We start from the raw sequence: 21,615 nt of genomic DNA on the forward strand, positions 1-21,615 counted from the left end.
AGAGAAAAAGCAATTTAACTCAAATTGCTGTTCTGGTTATGATAGTCCTTCAACCAGGTATCATGTAGGTTTGGGGTTTTTTGATTTTGTTGTTGTTGTTTGTTTTTGTTTAGCACACTTTGCTATTTAGCTCTGTGGCAGATTAAGTTCACCCGTACAATGGTATGTTATTATTTTTTTTATTTGTGCTGCAGTAGCATTTGCAGACTCAAGTAAGAGAGAGGCCTTTTTTTATAAGAGATGCTGTACAAATACATTGTAAAAGACAATTCAAGCCCTGGAGACTTCATAGCCCTAATAGACAGCGAATGAAAGATAGCAAGGGAAACAATGGCAAGGAGGTCTGAAGCAGCTTTCCAAGGTCACACGGCAGAGGAGCAGTGGGTATAGGCATGGGAATAAGACAAGTGCCTGGTCCATGAAGCTGTAATGCTTTCTTTACAAAACAGATTAGATTTAAAATATTTTCTTGGTAGTATAATATTGGTGATGCCTGTTCTTGCAGAGTCTTAAACTGAGGCTATTAAAGATTATTTTACAAGTAGCAATGGAACTGCTCTGACAATCTTGTTGAAATGAGCAGGATAGTATGAAGCATCGCATGGGACCATTAGCTTCTTTTGCTTTTCTGAATGTGAGTGGACTCGTACTCTGATATTCATGTTGAAAGTTATTGGGTTAGCTGGTCAGCAGGCATAAACCAGCATAGCATTACTAATTATTATTTTTTTCCAAGAATTGTTCTCGCATATTAGTTGAGAATCTTGCTCTTTGTGTTGATTTCAGTGTTCCGATTTTTAGCATTTATAATATAATATTTTAGTGGGCATTTTTACATGTGCAAGATGCTTATTGGTAACTTTGCTTTGTTAATGATATTTTACCTTATTAGGTCTTAAATACCAGATATTAAATGAGCTTCAAAATTTCTGTCAGTACATCCATCCTCTTCCTTATTTTTAACATAATTCAACAAATTTTTTTTGTACTTTTGTATCTGACCCGCTGGGATCTGGAAGTCTGTTCCATCCTCAAACTTTTCCATAGCCCAAGTCTCACCAACGTACATTCCACAATTTCAGACACAGGTGGAAAATTTGCAATAACTGAAGAACTGAAACGTAGCCCAGCTATCTTTCACATTTAATTAGAGCAGCCCCTGCAGAATACCCCGAAGATTATGAAAATCCCATGTGTTGGAAATCTCTAGAAATTCAGTTTCCTGTTAAACTAGTACCTTTTAAACAGGCAATCTGAGTATCGATCTGGTTGATAAAAAGATGACGAGGTGCTTAATGTAAGAAATACAAAGGTTTAGAATAAATGAGGGGTCAGTAACTTTCCTTTTTATGTCACCATAAGTAGATTTCACAAGAGATCTAATAGACTGCAAGCTTTTTCTCGGATAATATAGGAGTTTCACGTGCTTTTCCCCTCTGGAATATTATTCAGTGTGGAATATAATATTCAATAGACAGCAACTCCACTTGGAGATCAGTTGCTTTCTTTTTTTTAAAGGAGAAAGATTTTATCAAAAAGAATGTCAAAAGCACTCACTTTTATGAAAAAGACAGATCTGTAATTAATTGCGGCATTTGCAAGCAATGTTTTGTACAGGGAATAATGAATATTCAATACTATTTAATTGTTTATTTAAAACAGCTTAATGAGCTTTGCAAAGGCAGGAAAACACTGAAAAATGCAAACTAGAATGATAAAAATGCTTTGATTCTATTTTCTCATTGACTGTCAACAGCCTCGGAGTAAAATCCTACATGTGATTGTCTTTTTCAATAATGGTGGTGACACAGCTTTTCTGAAAACTGCTCTCTCGCTAGTAGGAAGGGGCTAATACCTCCCTAAAACAGCAGTGGTACTGGTATATGCAGACACATTTATCATGATGGCTGATTATTCAGTGTGGAATACATCTATTTAAATGCGTATGTGAGAGGCTGCCTGTTGGGAGTGTGAAAAAACATCCCTAGACTTTTTGAGCCTCCTAATCAAGAAGATGACTTCGCCAGTCTCTGTCATTACTACATACTGCTGAGCAGGTACTTACGAGAACTGTTTTCTCTCTGTTTTGTCCGTATAGACTATTTTAACAAGAAGGTAGCAACTGTATCTTTTTGGTTCTGTCCCCTGATTAATCCTGCTAGTGTTAACCAGAGTAAGAAATTTCTTGCCAAACACTGCTTTCTTGAGTATTTAGGTGCACAGATTGTAAAGAGAGAAAAAAAGCAAAAATAATCATAATTTTGTGAGTGGAACTGTAAACCTCACTTACAGCAAGAATTAGCATCTTCTACTGCATAGTAAGAAAGAATCTTTGAAGCTGATAAAGAATAAGAACTTGGGACAACATAAAAAAACCCCGCCCACAGCAGAGGAAACACCTGACTCCTATCATCCCACTTGTAAAATTTATTTTCCCATTTGCTTTGCAGTACTGTGTATGCTGTGTCTTTTCTTCCATATGCAAACTGGGATGAATCCATGTTGCTTGTGACCTCAAATTGTTAGCTTCCCCTCTTTCTGCATTAGTTTTCTTTCTAAATAGAAACTATAACGTGCACCTGTCTTTAACCAAAAAGTATGTAATTAAATACAACGTAATCTGTCAAGCAAATAAAGATCTTAAAGAAAAAAAAAAAGCAGTTGAATAAATCCAACAATTAGCCACTGCAAGAGCTTTAAAGACATCTGTAAGGAAGCTAAGGTTTTGTGCACTATTTTTGTAATAGAATGTTGGTTGTTTTGGGTTTTTTCCCCTCAAAGGAATATTCTCTCCCCCTCCCTTTGATTCCTTATACCCAAGGGCTAGTCAAATGTAAATAGTGGTAGAAACTTCCAGATCAAGCATCTTGCTAAACAGCTCTCTATCTCAAGAGGTCTTTCGTAAAATGTTATGAAAATGGAATTGCACAGCACTTACTAATCAGGGTATCTGATAAATAAAATATACAGTGAAAGGGAGGATTCTTCCAGTGAGATGGACAACAGGTGACTGATTCTTAGAGACATCAGGGAGTGAATTTATACTGGTGGTATAGAACAAAGCAAATTCTCTGTAGCAAGCCCTAATTAATTATCTTTATACACTTTAACATGGTAGCACGGGGGAAAGAAAAGGAAAGTGAAGTGGTTTCGTTCAGCTAAGGTACCTATTTCTTCTAAGGAGATACTGTCAAACCAGTTAAGATCTTGTATTTTTGATATGTTAAGAGGAAAGTTTTGCAAATCCTAGGGTCGGTAGAGACGTTTTCTTGAAGATTTTGATTAAAACCTTCATTTTGCTTAAATGAGACTACAGTGTTTATAATCTGAACAATACAATGTATCAGATGGTCTATTTTTCTAGAACTGACCAAACAATGAAATGTAATATGTAAATAGTCTACGTTCATTGTGAAAGGTACATTTAATTTTAAGAGGTTGTTCTATTTTAATGATCTAAATGATTGTACCTCAAGTAAAATCTCTTTGTTGTTGCTGTTTAAATCAGGCTATATTCCTTCAATGCAGGGTGACAGATGCTGTTCTCAATTCCACGGATGTAATAAAGGGATGACTTCACTGGATTTGCTTGCATGTCAGTTAGTGGGCTTGGAACTGACTCCAGTTCACCTGGAGATATTGCGCATGTAGCATTTAGGATGTGTAAGACCCGCTGGTTTTTACTTGGCTTTATCTTCCAATATAAAGCACATTAATACTAAGATAAAAATCAAAGCAAAATCTAAAATTATTTTCTTTAAACTATGTAATGATACATTTAATTACAAGTGAAATGAAATCTAAGCCTAAATACGAACAGTGATCCCATAAACACTGAAGGCAAGAAAAAGCTGTTTAATCTTACTCCTTCCTACTGTCCACTGCAGTCGTTGTTCTAGTAAGCCATTTGCTGTCGCTCTCTGTATCACAGGGTGTTACTCACCCTTATTCCAGACCCCTTTCTGAACAGACACTTGGACTACAGCTCAGTGAAGCGATAACTGCAGGCAGATGCACACTGACAACCACTTCTTTGTTTTTTTCTAATGCCTTGTGGGTCAAAGAAGAAACAGGAGTAAGTTGGAAAACAGGAAGGATATGCAGCAACTGATGTAGTGGGACATAGGGCCCTTTCAAGGCTGGGATCTGTTAGCTGCTCTTTAGAGACTGGCTGAAGAGTAAGAAATGGGATCTCCAGCAGGACTACAGGACGCAATGCGGTGCGGGAACTTTGCAAGGCTGGCTTGTTTATGGTCTGTACCTCACCTGCCCCGTGCAGGTGGTGGTGCACACCACCTGCACGCGTGTGCACACGTGGTGCACAAAAGCATCCCTAACAGCCAGGTGTGGGATGCATTTTAGATAAATATTTTGAACAGTGAAATTCTCTTATGGAAATGGTACACTCTTAAACATCTCTGAAGAAACTTACTTTATTTTGCAGTCTTGAAAATTTTTGAGGTTTTGTGCAAGGTTTCATTAAGAACTCAGATTTCCAGCTGTTAATCAGCTGCAAGCCTTCGTAAGTTCTTATCTTAGGTTATTCACAAACTTTTTTTGCAGCATTTGTTCTCTCCCAAAACATAGTATTCTACAGTGGGAAGCCAAAAAACTGACTCTCTTCTCCACCACTGTGCCATCTGTTCCCTGCGTTTCATTTCTAAAAATTGCTGCTATTAAGAGATATATATATTCTGGGAGGGAGGGAGGGAGGGAGACTCCAAAGCTGCATAAATGACACATGGATATTTTAAGAAAAAAAAAAAAAAAAAAAAAAAACCCTTTTTCCCCCCCCCTCCCTCTAACAACATTGAATAAACCAAGCCATGGATAGCTGAGGAACCATAAAGAAAATGTGTTTCTATTTGCATAGGTCATACATTTGAAAAACGAGGAAAAAGAGAGTTTCTTCCCTAAATTACTGAATAGAAGCATGGCTACAAGTTCACAAAGAAGAAGGTGGTTTTGAGTATTGCCACAGACTCCTATTTGGTTATGTCTGAAAATGAAGATGTCACGTACTGACCTGCTGGATTACTTATGTTTGGGCACAATTCTGAAAAATATGGCGCTATTTCACATTGATTTGTTAGATCTGCACGGAATATGGGAGGTCTATCTCACAAAAGATTTTGAAGTTTAGCTTTGTTACAGATCAGAATCTTTTCCCACATTTGCCTCTAAAATACAATTTTTATGATACCTGGAAAATTTCAAGTGGTTAGAAAATTATGCTGAATTTTTTTTTATGAACTCTATCTTTTCCCCCTAGTATAAAGAAATCATTCTTGAATTAGCATACAAAGTAACCTTTCTAAGGAGTATACTGAATAGTTTAAGCTTTTATTAACCTTTAACTTCTTTCTACACTTCCCCCCCTCCCCAGGATGCCTTTGAGATAATGGCTGAAAATTATGAGTTCAAAGAAAGTGAAATATTCTGCCTGGAATTTCTGAGAGCTGCTTCTGTGCTGAAATGTCTTCCATTTCCAGTAACCAGAATGAAAGATATACAAGGGTTGCCCTGCATGGGAGACCGAGTCAGAGATGTCATTGAGGTAACGTACCTCTGAATTATCTGCCAATTGATTCTTTCACAGATCTACTTTTAGAGGTCACAGAGTGCAGCATTGATATCTGTGTGTATTTACACAACCTTCTGTATTTCCTGTAATAACATTATATTAACCTCGTTACTAAGAATGCAATGATTTCAGGAAACCTTTTGTAGTAACATAAGGTTCTGTCATGGAACCCCCACCCTTAGGAATAAAGGTAACTAATGAATAAATACAAATTAATAAATAATGCGGTATCATCTTTGTATGTAATTTTTAAAGGCTCACTCTGATTTGGATGTGACAGGTTAACTGTTAAGAGTTTTGTTCATGTGACTTCTGCCCTTGGCAACATCCCTTTGCTCACCTGAATGCTTTATTAGAAATACTATTTTTGCAAACCTGGTAAATATTTTAGTATTTTAATGTTAAATCCTATGTTGCTATGAGTTAAAGCAGAGCCTTTTATCTAGATGATGGATGAACTTTACATTCTTACTGGAGCTTTGAGTATTCCCTGCATTTTTCTTTAATTCTTAGCCTTTTCAGGACCCCGCATCTCTGGTGCTGTTATTCCAGCAGGCAGCTGATCAGGAGGCCTCAGCTGTCTGGAGAGGTCATTGCCGAGTGTTGTGATTTACTCTGGCTCCTCGTTTGCCTTACTCCACCAGTTAAGAATGTAGCCTCTGAAGCGCTCTTTGTACCTACTACCTGGGGACTGGGAATTCAGTTATGATCTCACAGAAAATAGGATGGTTTTGGGGGTTTTATTGGTGGAGGTTTTTTCTTTGTTAGTTTTTATCAGAAAGACTGAAGGAACTGTACACTCAAGAAAAAAGATATCTGTTCTTACAATGCTCTTACTTTTAAGAGAAGTAAACTCAACCAAATAATGAAATATAATTTTCAGGACAACTCATAGCTTATGATAAATAACTGCTTTCTGGCTGTGAATTTATGAGTTAATAAGTACTGTGAAATATATTCCATGATCCCAGTTTCTGCTTCATCCTTGAATAAATTTATGGGTAAATAAGTACTGTGAAATTTATTCTGTGGTTCCACTTTCTCCTTCATCCTTCAGTAATTTTCTGTCTCAAAAAGGATTGTAGAATTTGATCCTAATGGAAAAAACAATATATTCTCTAAGGATTCTCTTCATGTTTTTACGGGTTGATAAGACTTTCTTTTAGATTATTTTACTAAATCTTACCATAATCTTGATTTTTTTTTTTTTTAGTAACTTTTTTCTTTGTTTAGGAGATTATTGAAGAAGGAGAGAGTTCTAGAGCTAAAGAAGTGTTAAATGATGAACGATACAAATCATTTAAGGTAAAACTTTTGAGGTTTGTTGCTGCTTTTGTATGCAATTGTTTAAAATTGCATATATTTTCCTCTGTTTAGTAGAGCTTAGACATAACCATCAATTTTATGATAAAGGAACATCCAATATCAAGTTTAAAGAAAGAAAAGTCTTGAATAAAGAGAAAGGAGAGAGAAACTGTGATAGAGTGAGGAATAATGGTGAAATCAGTTACCTTTCTAATTAATGTGATGTATACATAGTTGCTCTGAAGCTTGAACTAAACAATCTCTTTTTCCTGAAAACTCACGTAATGCATACTCTTTGCTGTAAGTTTAACCCAATGTTTGGTTTATTTTTTCTTCAGTAGATTATCATTATAGCACTACATCATCTTATTCTGGCATTAAGAAAATACCAGGTGAAGAAGGTGACTCAGATCTATTTTAATTCTCTTTTGTGTGAGGCGGAAGGAAGAGGACTGGAGATATTTCTTTGTTGGACAGATTGTAGGTTCAGAGTCATGGTCACACTTCTTCATAGTTACAGGGAATCTAAAACACACAAATACTGCAGTTCCCATTTCTTAAATATTCAGTGAATTCTCCACTGGAAAAATACATACTGAAAAAATACTTTTTCAATTTTATCTGTAGTTTTAATCTCTAAAAATATCCTGTTTGTATCTTCAGAAAAATTAAATCAGAAAGTAAAAGGAATGGGACTGTTTAATTCTCCCCTGCATTACTCACTGTTACTTCAGCTATTGAAAGGCTCTTCCATTCTGTCTGACCCATAATACAAGTATGAAAGGATGTTCAGTGATAGTTGATGCTATCTGTAGCAATACTCAGAGAGAGGTGTAGATTCACATGTATAGCAGGATTCAGGAACCAGACCTGCCTATTAATGGTAATAAAGATTAAGGATCAGCCATTAAATCTTATGTTTCAGGGTTTAAGAAAATTTCTTGGAGATTAGAATAAAACCTGTCAGGGGACAGATTACCTCAAACATGCTTTATGCCTTGTTTCACATGCCAAATTACAACAAACTTATGTGGCTCCCTTGTTAGCTGAGCCCAGTCTCAACATCTTGGCGAAATTGGCCATAGCCAGTTTTTCACAACAATTTTTTATGTGTTTCTAAGAAAGCCAAGAAGAATCCTATAATATTAGTGAATTCCTAAATTTTACTGTTTAGCATGGTTCTATTAACTGCTGCAAGTCACACATCATGACTTAAAGGATCACTGCTGGTCCCAGGACCACAGTTATCAAATGACTGAAATAAATTATACAGTCTATGTTTTAGATGTAGGTACATGAATGACGTGGTCAGTTTGCCTCCTTATGGAAGGGGATGCTGCAGGGAACAAGTTCATATAATTCGCTTTCACCAGCTGAAAAAGAGCAATGCTCACGTACACAATTGAAGAAATGAGCTACCTGCTACTCACACTGCACTCTTGGCAGTGTCTCTAAATCGACATCTATAAACATACTGAATAATAATGGATCTTAGTATGGAAAGAAAAATATGTGGTTTTTCTTTTCCTAAAAATTTGGACAGTGGCATAGAATAATTTTTCTTTAGTTCTCTATCCTAATATTAATTAAGTCCCTTGGAATCATTCTAACCCAGTTATAGACCCTTTTCAAAATCTTTTAGCACTAGCAAAAACATTAAAAGATAACAATCTAAGTATTTAAAAAAATCATTCTTTCATAAACACCCACAATTCAGACAAAGAATAGGTAATTTGATCCATTATATACAAAATGTAGGGTAATTCCTATTTAATATTATCCAAGGTTTTCATTCTTTTGTTTTCTTTATCTTAATTATTTCCAAGGAATTAATCTCATTAGAAAAACACAAAATAAAGCTAGCATGGTTGGAATTCAGAGGTTGTAGATTCAATGGAAAACAGCAGTTACTTGTGTCTTACAGGGCTACTCATTGAATTCTATAAAAGAACAGAGGAACTATTGAGAGCTTCAGTGTTGACAAACTGAACATAAAGAACGTGTTTTTGGGCAGGCATGAAAGTTTTCCCTCTTGCTTTCATATCATTGCTCATCTGAGATATTGATCCACTGAATAATGCTTACAACTGTGACATTTTTGCTTTACATCCTTTCTTGGGGAATAAGTTAGTGTACAAAATTACTTTGGAATAAATGGAATATAAGTATACTAAAACTTCAGAGACTGGTAGATTTGGGCATTGCTTTTTTCCAGTGGGCAAAATAGTGAAATGTGTAGTCCAAATAAGACACACAGGAATTTAGCTTGGCTCACGTGAGGACTGAAGAATTGTGTGACTGTTTATAATATGCAAGTAAACAAAAATTACTGTTTGTACTTGAAATTGAATCCCATTTTGGAAAACAAGATTTGGCATGACCTCCAAACATGTGTTTTATAGAATGCAGTGTAAGAATAGATTAGTTGTCTTTATGTACTTATTATCTGTTACCATGCACCATTGAGACTCGTTGCCCTTGGAGCTGAATTTCAAGAGCCACAGGGTTCCCACTGACCCCATCTCTTGGGAGTGCTGCAACACCAACACCATGTGTACAACTGAGAGCTGGTAGCGCATATAATACAAAATCATAATGTCAGTCGAATTAGGAAGATAGTCTTGAGACATCTTTTACTCTATGAAGTTAGTGTGAGGGAATCCAGCCACTTAATGTTATTATTTGCATTTCTTAATTGTGCAGTAAAAATAAAGACTACTATCCTTATTTCAAAGCTTAGTTGAAAGTGTACATTTAGCTAAATCACATAAAGTTGCTGGGGATAGCACTAGATTATTGTTCAGATTTCACTTTAATGAGAGCTGCCCATGTATAAAAATAATTGTCTGTTCAATGTAACTATGCAAAGAAAGGAAGCTGAGTCTGTATGTTTGTATTACGCTATTATTTATCTTCAGTGTAGGATGAGTTCTGCCCAGTATTTTCCCTGTTAAACCTTGTTGTTACCTACTTATTGTTAATTTACTGCTCCTTTAGAAAACAACATTGAAATGTGTGTTCCTCTACTGACCTTAGCAATTTACTTCAGTCTTTGGAGTGGGAGTGAAGACATCTGAGAAATGGTACAGAATGGGTTTACGAACTCTGGAAGATGTAAAAGCTGACAAGACCCTGAAGCTGTCAAAAATGCAGAGAGCAGGTAAGGTGAAAGTCTCATAAAAACTTGTATCTCAGCTCTAAGATCTTGATAACAGAATCAGAGGAGGAGGCAAAGTTCATTTATACGTCCATTTTCTGGTGGCAGCATCTTGTGAATATTAAATTATTAGGTTAAAAATAATATTTGGAGTAACAGGGCTCCTAATTAAAAATGGTGTCATTAAAAAAAGATGAATATGCATTTTTTCATCACTTACACAGATACCCAATAAAATCTACCCCTATACACAAAACTATTAATGGATCATTATGGCACAGGTTGTGAAAAAATTACAACATCAGGAAAGCCCAGAACTACTTTTCAGAGGAGACCTGTCTCCTTCAAGGCAGCCTTACTTCAGTGATAAATCCATTTTTATAATAAAATACGTGTAAAATTACCTCCATAATCTTAGCATGTCTTAACTTTAAAGTGTTAAATGTGGTCAAATAAATCATGTTGCTTCACCGTAGATTTTTGTGTGTGTGCCATTTCCCTAAATAAAGGGACCTGTTTAAACAAAGGGCTCAGTTGCATTAAGAAACGGAGATTATATAACATGACATTAAAATACTGTGACTTTATTTTTGCTTTAAATCCATGTGTTTTAAATCACCTCAGAATACCTTGGATCAGCTTGCCCACATTCATGCTCCTTTGTCCTCTTGCCTTTTACATATCATATCCGAATGTGAAGCAAGCTGCAGGACTGGGCTCTTTGGCTACAAGCTCTGTGATGAGATGTAAAGATAGCTGGGATATTTCACGTACCTCTGAGCCCTGTACTTGGGTAGAACCCCCTCATTTTGAGAAGAGCACCTTTTAAAGCAGTACGTCCAGAAATGCCATTGATGGGAGCTGGTAGGGAAGTCAGAGAAACTTAGAAATATTCAGGTTCTCAGCAAGCGGAGCAATTGTCCTGACTGCTATGTTGTTATAAATTATAACTGCTGTTACAATTGTAACTGCTATTACAATTTATAACAAATTATAATGACAAAAATATATATAAACTATAAGGACAAAGATGAGGCTGTCTCTTGCTGGTGATCCCCTGTGCCCGAGGCAGGAGACTGACTCCAGGAATGGTGGCGAGGAAGGAAAAGACTCCTGAAGAGGCTGGATCAAAATATTTTTCTTCCCACAACATGTCCTGAAACAAACCTATAGTTTTCGGTTCAAGATCAAGCATTTATTAATTCTTGCCATTAGATAGGGTTCCCTTGCCCATGGGACGAGTTTTGTGGCTTAATGCGTTGGTGAGAGGTGGCTATTTCACACTGGGCTTACATGACGCTATGTAGATTTTGATAATTCCACAGAGTGATCAGCACTTTTTTTGCCTTTGATTTCCAGGGTTTCTCTACTATGAGGACCTTGTTAGCTGTGTATCTAAGGCAGAAGCAGATGCAGTAAGCTTGATTGTCAAGAATACTGTGTGTACGTTTCTACCAGATGCTTTAGTTACCATAACTGGTGGTTTCAGGAGGTGAGTGAAAACAAATGAGGTCACTTGGCTGTTTTATTCAGGTACACACAAAATGATGTTTGTGTCTTGGAAAAATCAAAGAAACTTAGTGGGAGAGTATCAGAGTTTGTTTTAAATGTTGTTTTGGTTTGGGTTTTTTTTTTTTAATGTGAGAGCAATCCTGACATTCCCAGGTTCCTGTGTTTTATTACTATAGATGGTTGGTTTGTCAGAACAAAATCTAAGAATAGCTTCCTGGAAAAATGATGTTTAGATCACATACCGCACTTGAGCGTATTTTTTTTCTCTTTTAGTGGATCTGAATTCCGAAGGCTGAGACTATTGTAAGGCCATGCCTGGAAAAAAAAAGATACAATAGCTTTAAGGAAATTTTGGTGTGTTTGTTTTTTTTTTAAGAGAACTTAGTCACATGAGATTGAAATGTGCTAAGGCAGAGTTTATAGCATTAGAAGTATACATTGCAGTAAACACTGACTAAACTGAATATACAGCACCGACTAAACTGAATATAGACTAATCTCTGTATAGATAGGGAGATCTCAGAATTTCTTTCCTGGGTGATTATTTTTCCTAAAGCTTTTGGTCTTGCTCTGTAAAACCAAACCTGAAACTGTTGCTCAGGACATATACAATTCATTCCTTCAGCACTTACTTGAGCGCTTTCCTAAAGCCACCCAGCAAAGTATTGAGACTGGGAATAGTCTTCAGGAGTATCGGGTTCCTTGCTCTGTGCTCAGTCTGCCGTTATGTCACTACTTATAGTACATGTCATGCTCATAAAACAAAAAACCTTAGTCTGCACCTTAATTCTTCTTCTGCTTAATTTGTTACTTTGTGAAACTTTGGCTGTATTTTTAATATAAAAATATATTTCAAAAATATTCTCTTAGAACTCAAAATATGCAGTTCTATCGCTCTCTTATGCAACTAAAACTGGTACAAAAGCAAAAGACAGAAAAATGTTAATAATTACTCATCACTTGTGTGATTTATTATTGTGAGCCTAGATAGCCCTGCATAGACTTGCTCCGGTGCAAAATTAAGAGCTCATATGATCTGTAATTGCTATATATGTGCACAGTGATTGTGATGAATGTATTTTATCACCTTTGTGCCACCTCATGATATTTATAATTATTCCTTGTATGTCCCATATTTATTGTAAGAATGTCTGCAGCCACCAGCTACGTAATTTCTATAAAACAGTGTGGTCAGTAAGAAGCATTAGGCTCAAGTATGAACCCTGACCAGAGGTATAAGAACAAGATGAAATTTTACATTCAAAACTTCAAGTGTCATCATTCTGTGAGTCCTTGTTTAAGAGGCATGTGATGGCAGTCTGTTCACACTGATGCAAATCAGTCAGGGACCTTGTGTTAGTAACTTGGATACAAAAGTTTATTCTTAATAAAAGAGAGAATGGCTAACTATTATATCCCCCTGAAATAATAAGCAAAACAACGGGCTTAAATTTGATGTGTGAGATTCAAACTCTGCAAACAACTATTCTGCCAGCAAAGCTCAAAAAAATATCATATCAGAAGAAACTGGGAATTTTCAGTTTTGTGTGTCAAACCAGAAGAGAAATTACTTAAGTATCTAATGACGCCTTCAGTGAGTAATCCTGTATATTAATTACGTGTCTCTAAATTTACAGAGAATATACTAAAAACCTAAGTTTCAAAATGTCAGTCCTAAATGATATTTTACCAGCCCATGGAAAACAAATGCTGCAGTGTAGGTTTTGTAGAAAACTTGATTAAATGGATTGAAGTACCTTTTATTAGGCACCTATATTTTAATTACGGAACTGCAATAGAGTTGACTACATTTGTTCTTTTTTGCCTGTCTCATATAGTGGCAATATTCATCAGCATGAAGTATGTGTAAGCTCACTAGCTCACAGTTTTCAATTAACAAATTATTATTTGTTTCTTTCATCATTATGTAAATATTTTAATAAAAGAAGTAGGTAAATTTTATTAGTGGAACAACTTGACTTGATTCCCCCATGCTACACCTTGTATGCTACTAATATAAGAGAAAAAATAGCTCATGATTGCTCTGAATAATACATTAATTCCCCAGGACCCAGATTTGTCTTGTTTTGTATATTTGTTTCATAACTTGGAAAAAATAAGCAGTTGATTATGTTTCTCCGGATTTGACTGGGGAGTTGAAAGTCAGGAGTCTCATAAACCTTACTTACTATGTGGGAGAACGGAATGAATTACAAGGAACAGAACTTCCATTAGCGATCTGCAGTCATAGAGATTCAATAGGGTGAACTACAGGAAAGTTACATTCTTTTTCCCAAACTTATCAAACAAACCCATGGTTGGATATATTTAATGAGTTACTAGACCTTTTCCATTAGATTCCTGGAATTTCATGAAATCGGATGTTGTGGTATTTCTTTTAATCAAAATCAGGAAGCATAGTATAAAATTTAAGTAAATAATAGCTTTTTTTGAAACCCCAGCGAACTTGTTAATGGACTTTTCTTTAGTCTGATTTAGCTTTCACCTTTAGTCTTCTGTATTGCTTCTTGTACTAGTCTTAATGCTAGTTGGTGTTTAGCAGCCATAATCATGGATGGTGGTAGATGAACCATGTTTCAGGTATAAATGAAGGAGCAGTTCAAAGTATTAAGAGCAAATACAAGAGAAGCCACTGTCTAAACTACAAAAGCATCAGGGTGTCAATCCCTCAGTAGTCAAATTGCAAGCACAAGTGCAGGAACAGACTTGGCTGGCAGCTGTATGTTAGAGAGCAGCAGGAAAACAAGGACGGACAACAAACGGTGAACATGGTAGAATCTTGAAGAGAAGAGACAAGGGTATTTTGAGCACAGGTCTGATAGTCTGGAGACTGTGTTAGGACACTGATCACTGCTTGTGTTGAGGAAGCAGGACTGCAGGATTAAGCCAGTAGTTATCCATTTGCAGATTATGTAGTACTGGAGACTACTGTTTGTGTATTTCTAATTCAGAATGGTGGAAGATTCAGGGCGGGGAAAAAAGGCCATAAACAGGAAGTGAAAATTAAATTACTACTTTGGATCTGCGTGGTTTAATCAAAATACCAGACCTATATGTTGTTAGAGTAAGGCATGAAAATTGGAAAAGCTGATGCAATCTTATTGAGAACATACCTAGACCTGTTTCTCTGACCAGTTGCATACAATTTATTTCCTCTTTTGCTCTAACATTGTGTAGTTTCAGCTTAGCCCCCAAGTTCTCTCTTTTACCACTTCTTAAGGGTCATGTTACTGAAGCAGGCTTCAGTGTCTGCTACTTCCTTGATGCCCTTTCTTTCTGATTCTTTCATCTTTCTGCCTGTCTTCACAAAACAATAGCTCATAAAACATCTTTAATCAGAAGTGCTTTCCTTGTGTTTTTGGTTGGAAGTGGCAGTAATACTATGTTTGGTTGAAGGCAACTCTCTTTTCAGCTATCTGAATCCATAAAGGAATATGAAGACTTAAAAGTAACTGAAATAAAGGATCGTGATGGCAACCCTTCAGTATCTCCCTAATTTGCAATCATTCAGGAGCAGAAATGACAAATTAATGAAGCCTGGATGAGTTTATACTTTGTTACTCCCCTACAGAAACACTTGGCTAACCACCTGTAAAACATATTCCTTGAGTTTCAGTTGGTATAGTTTCGTATAAGAGGTTGGGAGAATTTTTTTCTCTTTTTAAAATCTCTTTCTGACGCTTATCTGGGTCATTTTGAAACAGAAATTACAACACTGAAATGCATGAAAATACAGAAGTAGAACAATTGTAGATACAAAATAAATAAATCACATCCACACGGTGTGGAATGCATTTCATTGTCTATCTAGTGAGGCCTATCAGCCCAACTGTAGAGAAGGAAGTATTGAAGATGCTGATAATGCAGTATAACGCATACCATGGACAATGTTATCAGAAAGACTGAATTTACCGTGCAGTCTATTTGAATCAGGAATTTGCATGGCACTATTTTCAGTGCTCAGCCTCTCTTATTTTGAATTGTTGAGATTTGAGACTGTTTTCTTCTTAAAGTTAATGAAACAAATTCTAAGGTGGGGAATAGCACCTCATATTACAAGTTACAAAAGTCACTGAGGGTGAAGTTTCCCTTCCAACATTGAGTTAAAGAGAGGCCCTGGGATGGGGAGAAAAGAAGGTTTATTTTAGTGTGCACCATCCCTGATTAGTACTGTGTTTGTCCCAACTATATCCAAGGCAGGAGTGTAGTTTAGGCTAATGTATGTTATCACTTTTAAATGAGGTTAAACTGAGGACCTGATAATTTTTTTCCTGGTTATTAAAAATGTAATTTTATTCTATGAAGAGAATTACGCTTTTTTCAGTAGTAATAGCATTATCTCATCCTGAATATATTACTGCATGTTACAGAAAATTTAATACCTATTGGCAATGTGTTAATATTATTATTAACAATATTAGCATTGTTGCAGGGTTGTTAGTAATGACAAGTAGACAGAGAACTTCACACTAGGTTTCATGGCAGGAAAACTGGAGTAGTTTTCCCCCCTTTCTTCCGTAGCTCCATGTTAGGACATGGCTTCACAGTGACTTCAAGAAAAGGTTGTCATGGGCTGAATCATTATCACCACATTCTGCAAGATCCTGGGTTTTTGCTAACTTGATTTAGCTGCTGATATTTGGTTTTGCCCCAAGACGTGATCTAGATCGAGGGCTTCTTAAGAGCAGAAATGCTTGGAGGAAGCATTATATAGTATATGTAGTTTATGGCTTCAATCTCTGTACTGGTTATTCATATCTCAATACACGCGCCCACAAAACCCGAATTTGACTGGAGAACTTCAGAAAAGGATCTGGAATAAGAATTAAATACAATAATAAGAATAAATCGTCATGTTCATTAACTGCATTTCGAGTATGGCTTTCTGTTAGCCTTTCTGTGTGCTTTGTCCATACGATTCACAAATGATTTACAAATTACATTTCAGTTTTCTTGCGTTCCATGTAGCACACTCAAATAGTTGTGGTTAGCTCTGCAGCAGCAGGATTGTATCGCTATGATATGAGCACATCGTGCCTATTGATGATATAGTAACTTGTTTTTTAGAAATTACCTAGGCATCCTATTGGTATTACAATTTCAGTTCTGACTTTCTCAAATGAGATTTACTTAGACACACGTTTGGTAGCTTCTCCCATCTTTGCTTTAAGATGGAGTGAAGTAGACTAAGGAGACACTTTGTTTTAGATGAGTTTCCATATTGCAGTTCTTAAGAAGGTGTCCAAGTGTTTTGGGCAATGCAACAAACAGAATAACTAGTGCCTATCGTGTATTATTTGTCTTGGTGGGAGGCTAATTCCTCCATCCTGCATCAGTCTTCAGGGAAGTTTTGCCTCAGAGTCTCTTATTATTGAATTCTGTTCTAACATGAGCCTAATTGTAGATCACTATCTCCTTGCTTGAATTTTATCTTATCTTTTAGAAATCGGGATTTGAGGCTCTGTAACATTTGAAGATAAGGATTGCTAATAGAAAAGCAGTGAAGAGGGCAAAGGACAGGGTCAGTGGGTTTGTCAGGCAGCACCACCATGCTTTTGTATATTACAATGCAAAAGTTTCTTTCCTGTGTGCAGTGCCATTTCCTACAAGGCAAAGGAATGCGTAAAGGAATGACATGGCAGAGGACTCTGGTCTTTCCTGTTGTGTGTCAAGAAAATCATTTAAAGATCTCTCTCCTTTCCATCTCAGAAATAAAGTAAAATGAAATAGCTGGGACAAAGAAACACTTCCAGAGATTATTTTACAGGCTTACACGCTGATGAATAACTAATGTTATTGTGGCACCTTCATTTCAGAAATGAGACTTCTATAAGGCATCTGGAATCACAATTATCTAACTGTATTGACACGTACTGATAAATGACAGAATGTGAGCTCGAATGTATGAAGAATATTATACTACCCAAGCTCTTGGTATATACTCAAGATGTGGTTTATTTAACTGAGCTAGTCATGTGGCCTCTGAGTGAATTCCTTGATAAGTCCTGATAAAAAGCTCTATTTGACCTTTTCATATTGGATACTCCTAATAAAAGTATTCTTTAGCAGGCTGTAGAGGTTCTACAGTGAGGCTAGAACACCTGACGTGACTCCAAATCTTTGTTAGGTTCTGAGAAATAAACGTATTTGAAGTCCTATTGTGCAACTTGCTTGCTTTCTGCTCAGATCTAGGATTAAAATAGTGCCAGGCTGCAAACAAATATAATTAATTTAGCAAAAGTTGCTTTCATTAAGTTTTTAGATGAACTCATAAGCAGAGTTTCCTTATTCTACTCACAGGTTATCGGTATAACGTGCCTTTGCATTTACACTATTCTTAGATACAGTTATTTCTATGCTTTTTTTACTCCAAAACACAAACTCTAGTAAGGGCAGATATAAGCCGTACCCAGCTGCTCAAGTCCAAATACTGTAATTTCTGCTCGCTTTCTTCCACTGCTGTTATAAGAGGTAAAAATTTTTATCTGCTGTTATTTCATTTTGTCAGAGAGAAATCTGCTATAAAGGAGCTGTGAGGCAAGCCGCTCACAGAACATTTGAGCTGATATGGTAGTTTGCACACACTCTAATTTAAGCAGATCTTAGAAGAATCTAGCAGTTCTTCCAGCAACAGACTGAAGAGACTGTTTGGGTGTCATTCATGAGCACAGCTTTGCCTCTGATAAACTATAGTCCACTTTGGATGAGGCTTTTAACCCAGAGATGTTCTAATCTGATCTGGTTGGTCTTAAAGCGTAGTGAAACAGCTTCACATTACCAAACTCCCTAAGTTTAGAAGTGTTTGACCACCGGGTATTGGGATGCTCTGAATAAAAATATTCTGTGGCAGGAGTTAGAGGCACTAAACTGGGGAAGAACAGAGATCACTAGTTTCTGCTTCTAATTTTCTGTAACCCATTAAAAAATAAGTTGAGAAAGGAGAAAATAATTTTTATCCAAATCAATGGCTAGCCAAGTCAATTTAGAAGATAATCTATTGGAGTAATATTCAGACACTTCCTTTTGTCATTAGAGCTTTGATTATTTTTCTACTCTTTTCATCTATTATTAGCCATGATAAATCATGAAGTAGAAGCTGATGAATAAGGTATCTGGGAGTCACGGACAAGAACAACTTTGTAAGAATCCGTGACACAGTCGAGTACTCAGCATAGCGTATTCTTTCAAAACCTTTCAAAAACTGTCTCGTTGATCCAAGATTTTTTACATGCCCTACTCTACTCAAACCTTTACCCCTTTCACAGGTTTATCAGCTCATAAGAAGGATGCTGTTTAGTTATATACCTCTCTTCTCTCAAGTGCTGGGTCCAGAGTGGAGGTGGCAATGCCATTGATTTCTGGGAACCCAGAGGTTTTGCACTGTGTATGTAGAGCCAGAAACTCCCTGGATTAGCCTTTCAGTTTCTGTGATAACCTACACCTCCTGGAATGCCTTTGTAACAACATTAGCAGTGTTTAGCGTTTTCCGTTTCCTATCATCACTGATGATGACTACTAGTAAACCAGAGCAATGCAAGCAATGTGCATACAGCAAGATATGAAACCCCAGATTATATTATTTTATGAATATTACAACAAAGCCTTCTGTATTAGCTTTTTTTTTTCAAACTGAATTGGAAAAAATGAGAATGAAAGCAAAAACTGGGGGTAATGTATTTCTTTGTCAGGCAGTCAATCTGAAATTTTACTTATGTACTGATACATGATCAGATTTGTTACCATTTTCATTCTAGACAAAGTCTCTACATGAAACTGGCTAAAATATTTAAAATTACTACATTGATGACTGCTTTGTGCTATTTACAGTATTTGTTGTTATACAAAGTTTAAGGAACATTGGCAGTAGCATTTTCAAATTACAAAGGTAAACTTGTAGAGGTAAAGCAACATATTACAAGTACACTACTAGGAGTAAGATTAAGGTATTGTCTTAAAAACATTATTTCTTTACAGTTCATATAAAAGTAGTGTTTTGGTCATTTGATATCCAAATCTGGTATTCAATGTTAAAATTAAAACCAAAGTGTGCAATTACTATAAATTCTTGCTTTTTTCTATTAAAGATGCAACTATTTCTAGTGCAATAACAAGACTAAAATTCAGAGGACTCTAACTGGTTTTGACCACAAATTGTAAATTGGTTGCCTTTTCCTATAAGAAGTTATTCTAAAATAGTGTATGAAAGCTTCCAGTTGAGCTTAGGCTGATAACTACATAGATCAATTTGGCCATTATCAGAGGCAGAAATGTCCTGTTACGGAGGATCCTGCTGATAGATGTGGTAAGATGCAAAACTTTAAAAGCAGCAGCAATAAAATAAAAGTGAGTCAGAGAGAAACTTACTGTGAGCAAATAATTTATGTATGTATACGTGTGGGTGTACAGTAATAATACACATATATACAAAGACTTTCAATATATATATGAAGAAAGAACAGAATGACAGCTTATCATGGTATTCAAAGAATTTTTCTTCTTTTGCTTTTTTTCTGGTTTGCCCTTTAAAGTCACTTTCAATCATTTTTGGTACATAAGGGTCAGCCATTTGACAATTCTGGGTTTCTGAATTATATGGAAATATTTTTAGAATGCTTGCCACTGCATAAAATCAAAATGTTAATGGCTTCACTAAGTCAAATTAAATTTTAATGGCCATGGTTTAATTTTTCTTCTAGCCTGTTCACATCCTTTAAGTAGCATTAAATGTGATTCAGTTGTCTTCTAATATCACAGCTGACCTGAATAGCCTTTTCAATTAGCCTTTTAGATGAAGCAGATCTGATACATTTTAAATAAATAAAGATCTCTCTTTATTGGTTAAATGCTGATATTCACAGCTCATTTAATCCATTTATTAAGATGCAATGTCAAAAGAACAACAGTTTCTTTGTGCAATGTTCATGAATAATGTGTAGAGGTGACACCAAAAAAAAATCACAGCATCTTTGTTTTGTAAGTGAATGGAATTTAAGAAAGAAAAACTCCAAAAGATCTATTTAAGATTTTAATAAAGGTGCATGACTGAGAAATGAAGAAAATTATTTTCCAAGAAGTTACACATTGAAAACATTTTAGGAAATGGTGAGAAAAATAGTGAACTAAAAATGCAGAGTTCCCTCATAAATTTATTCTGACATCTTGCAAATAATCTAATCTCTAAACAGTAGATGGATGTCCCATGTTTTTTAAATCTCTTCATTCTATATTAATGTACTATGTTTTTATTTAATCTTCTCATGGATTATTTTAGTGTTTACGATGTAATATGCCTATTACTTACACAAAAAGTAATAGAAATTGTTAGAAATCTACTATAGTTCATTCAAAAGCATCTTTGATGTTTCCATAATTCTCTTTGATGTTTGTTCTCATTTTTGGATGACAGTTTCTCAAAGCCTTCACTATATAGCAGAGATGGCTTACCGTGATAAATCCTTCATTGTGTATGAGGGCAGGCGTGGGGAAAGAGGCTTCTGGGTTTACTGCTCAGCATGGGATACAACAAAAGCAATCTGAGGTGTCTGTTATGTAGAAGAGCTGGGTTGAGGGTGATTTGGACCGTAGATGTATCATTTCCAGTTGCTTTGGTTATCAAAGTGCAAGAGAACGGTATTGTCGTTAGCTAGAGATTTCAGCACTGACTTCCATTTTGCCGGTTTAGTTGCTTGTATGAGTGTCAGATTATAAGTTTGCCCACAAGTAACTTGCTTTCTCCTGGTATAAAGTCCTAGCTCTGAAACAAGTAGCAGTCTATCATGACGGCTGGCTCCTTAGACTCACCTAAGTGGAAAGAAGTGGTGACAGCTGTCAGTAGGAGTAACAGTACTCCCAGCTCCAAACTCCAGCGGCTTGTGCAGTGGCACTCCTTAAGATAATATACCATTAGAATTCCAAAATGTTAAAACAGATTTTGTATTATTTACAAAATTTTCTAGACAAGTTTGCCAAAGTGAATGGTTCAAAAAGTTATAAAAGGAGGTTATAATGCAACTATTTATAGTCCCAATATATCAAT

The 21,615-nt window shown here is 36.0% G+C and overlaps 1 protein-coding gene across 1 annotated transcript in view; it reads left to right on the forward strand.

Annotated features, from left to right (window-relative positions):
- The window catches only part of DNTT (DNA nucleotidylexotransferase), a 96,111-nt gene that overhangs the window by 16,321 nt on the left and 58,175 nt on the right, over positions 1–21,615 (forward strand). Inside the window, 4 exon segments of the mRNA XM_019471694.1 lie at positions 5,387–5,557; positions 6,818–6,889; positions 9,926–10,049; positions 11,406–11,538. Coding sequence (XP_019327239.1) covers positions 5,387–5,557; positions 6,818–6,889; positions 9,926–10,049; positions 11,406–11,538 — 500 coding nt within the window.

The sequence above is a fragment of the Aptenodytes forsteri genome, unplaced genomic scaffold (genome assembly GCF_000699145.1).
Source record: "Aptenodytes forsteri isolate BGI_AS27 unplaced genomic scaffold, ASM69914v1 Scaffold15, whole genome shotgun sequence".
In the NCBI taxonomy this organism is placed as follows: Eukaryota; Metazoa; Chordata; class Aves; order Sphenisciformes; family Spheniscidae; genus Aptenodytes; species Aptenodytes forsteri.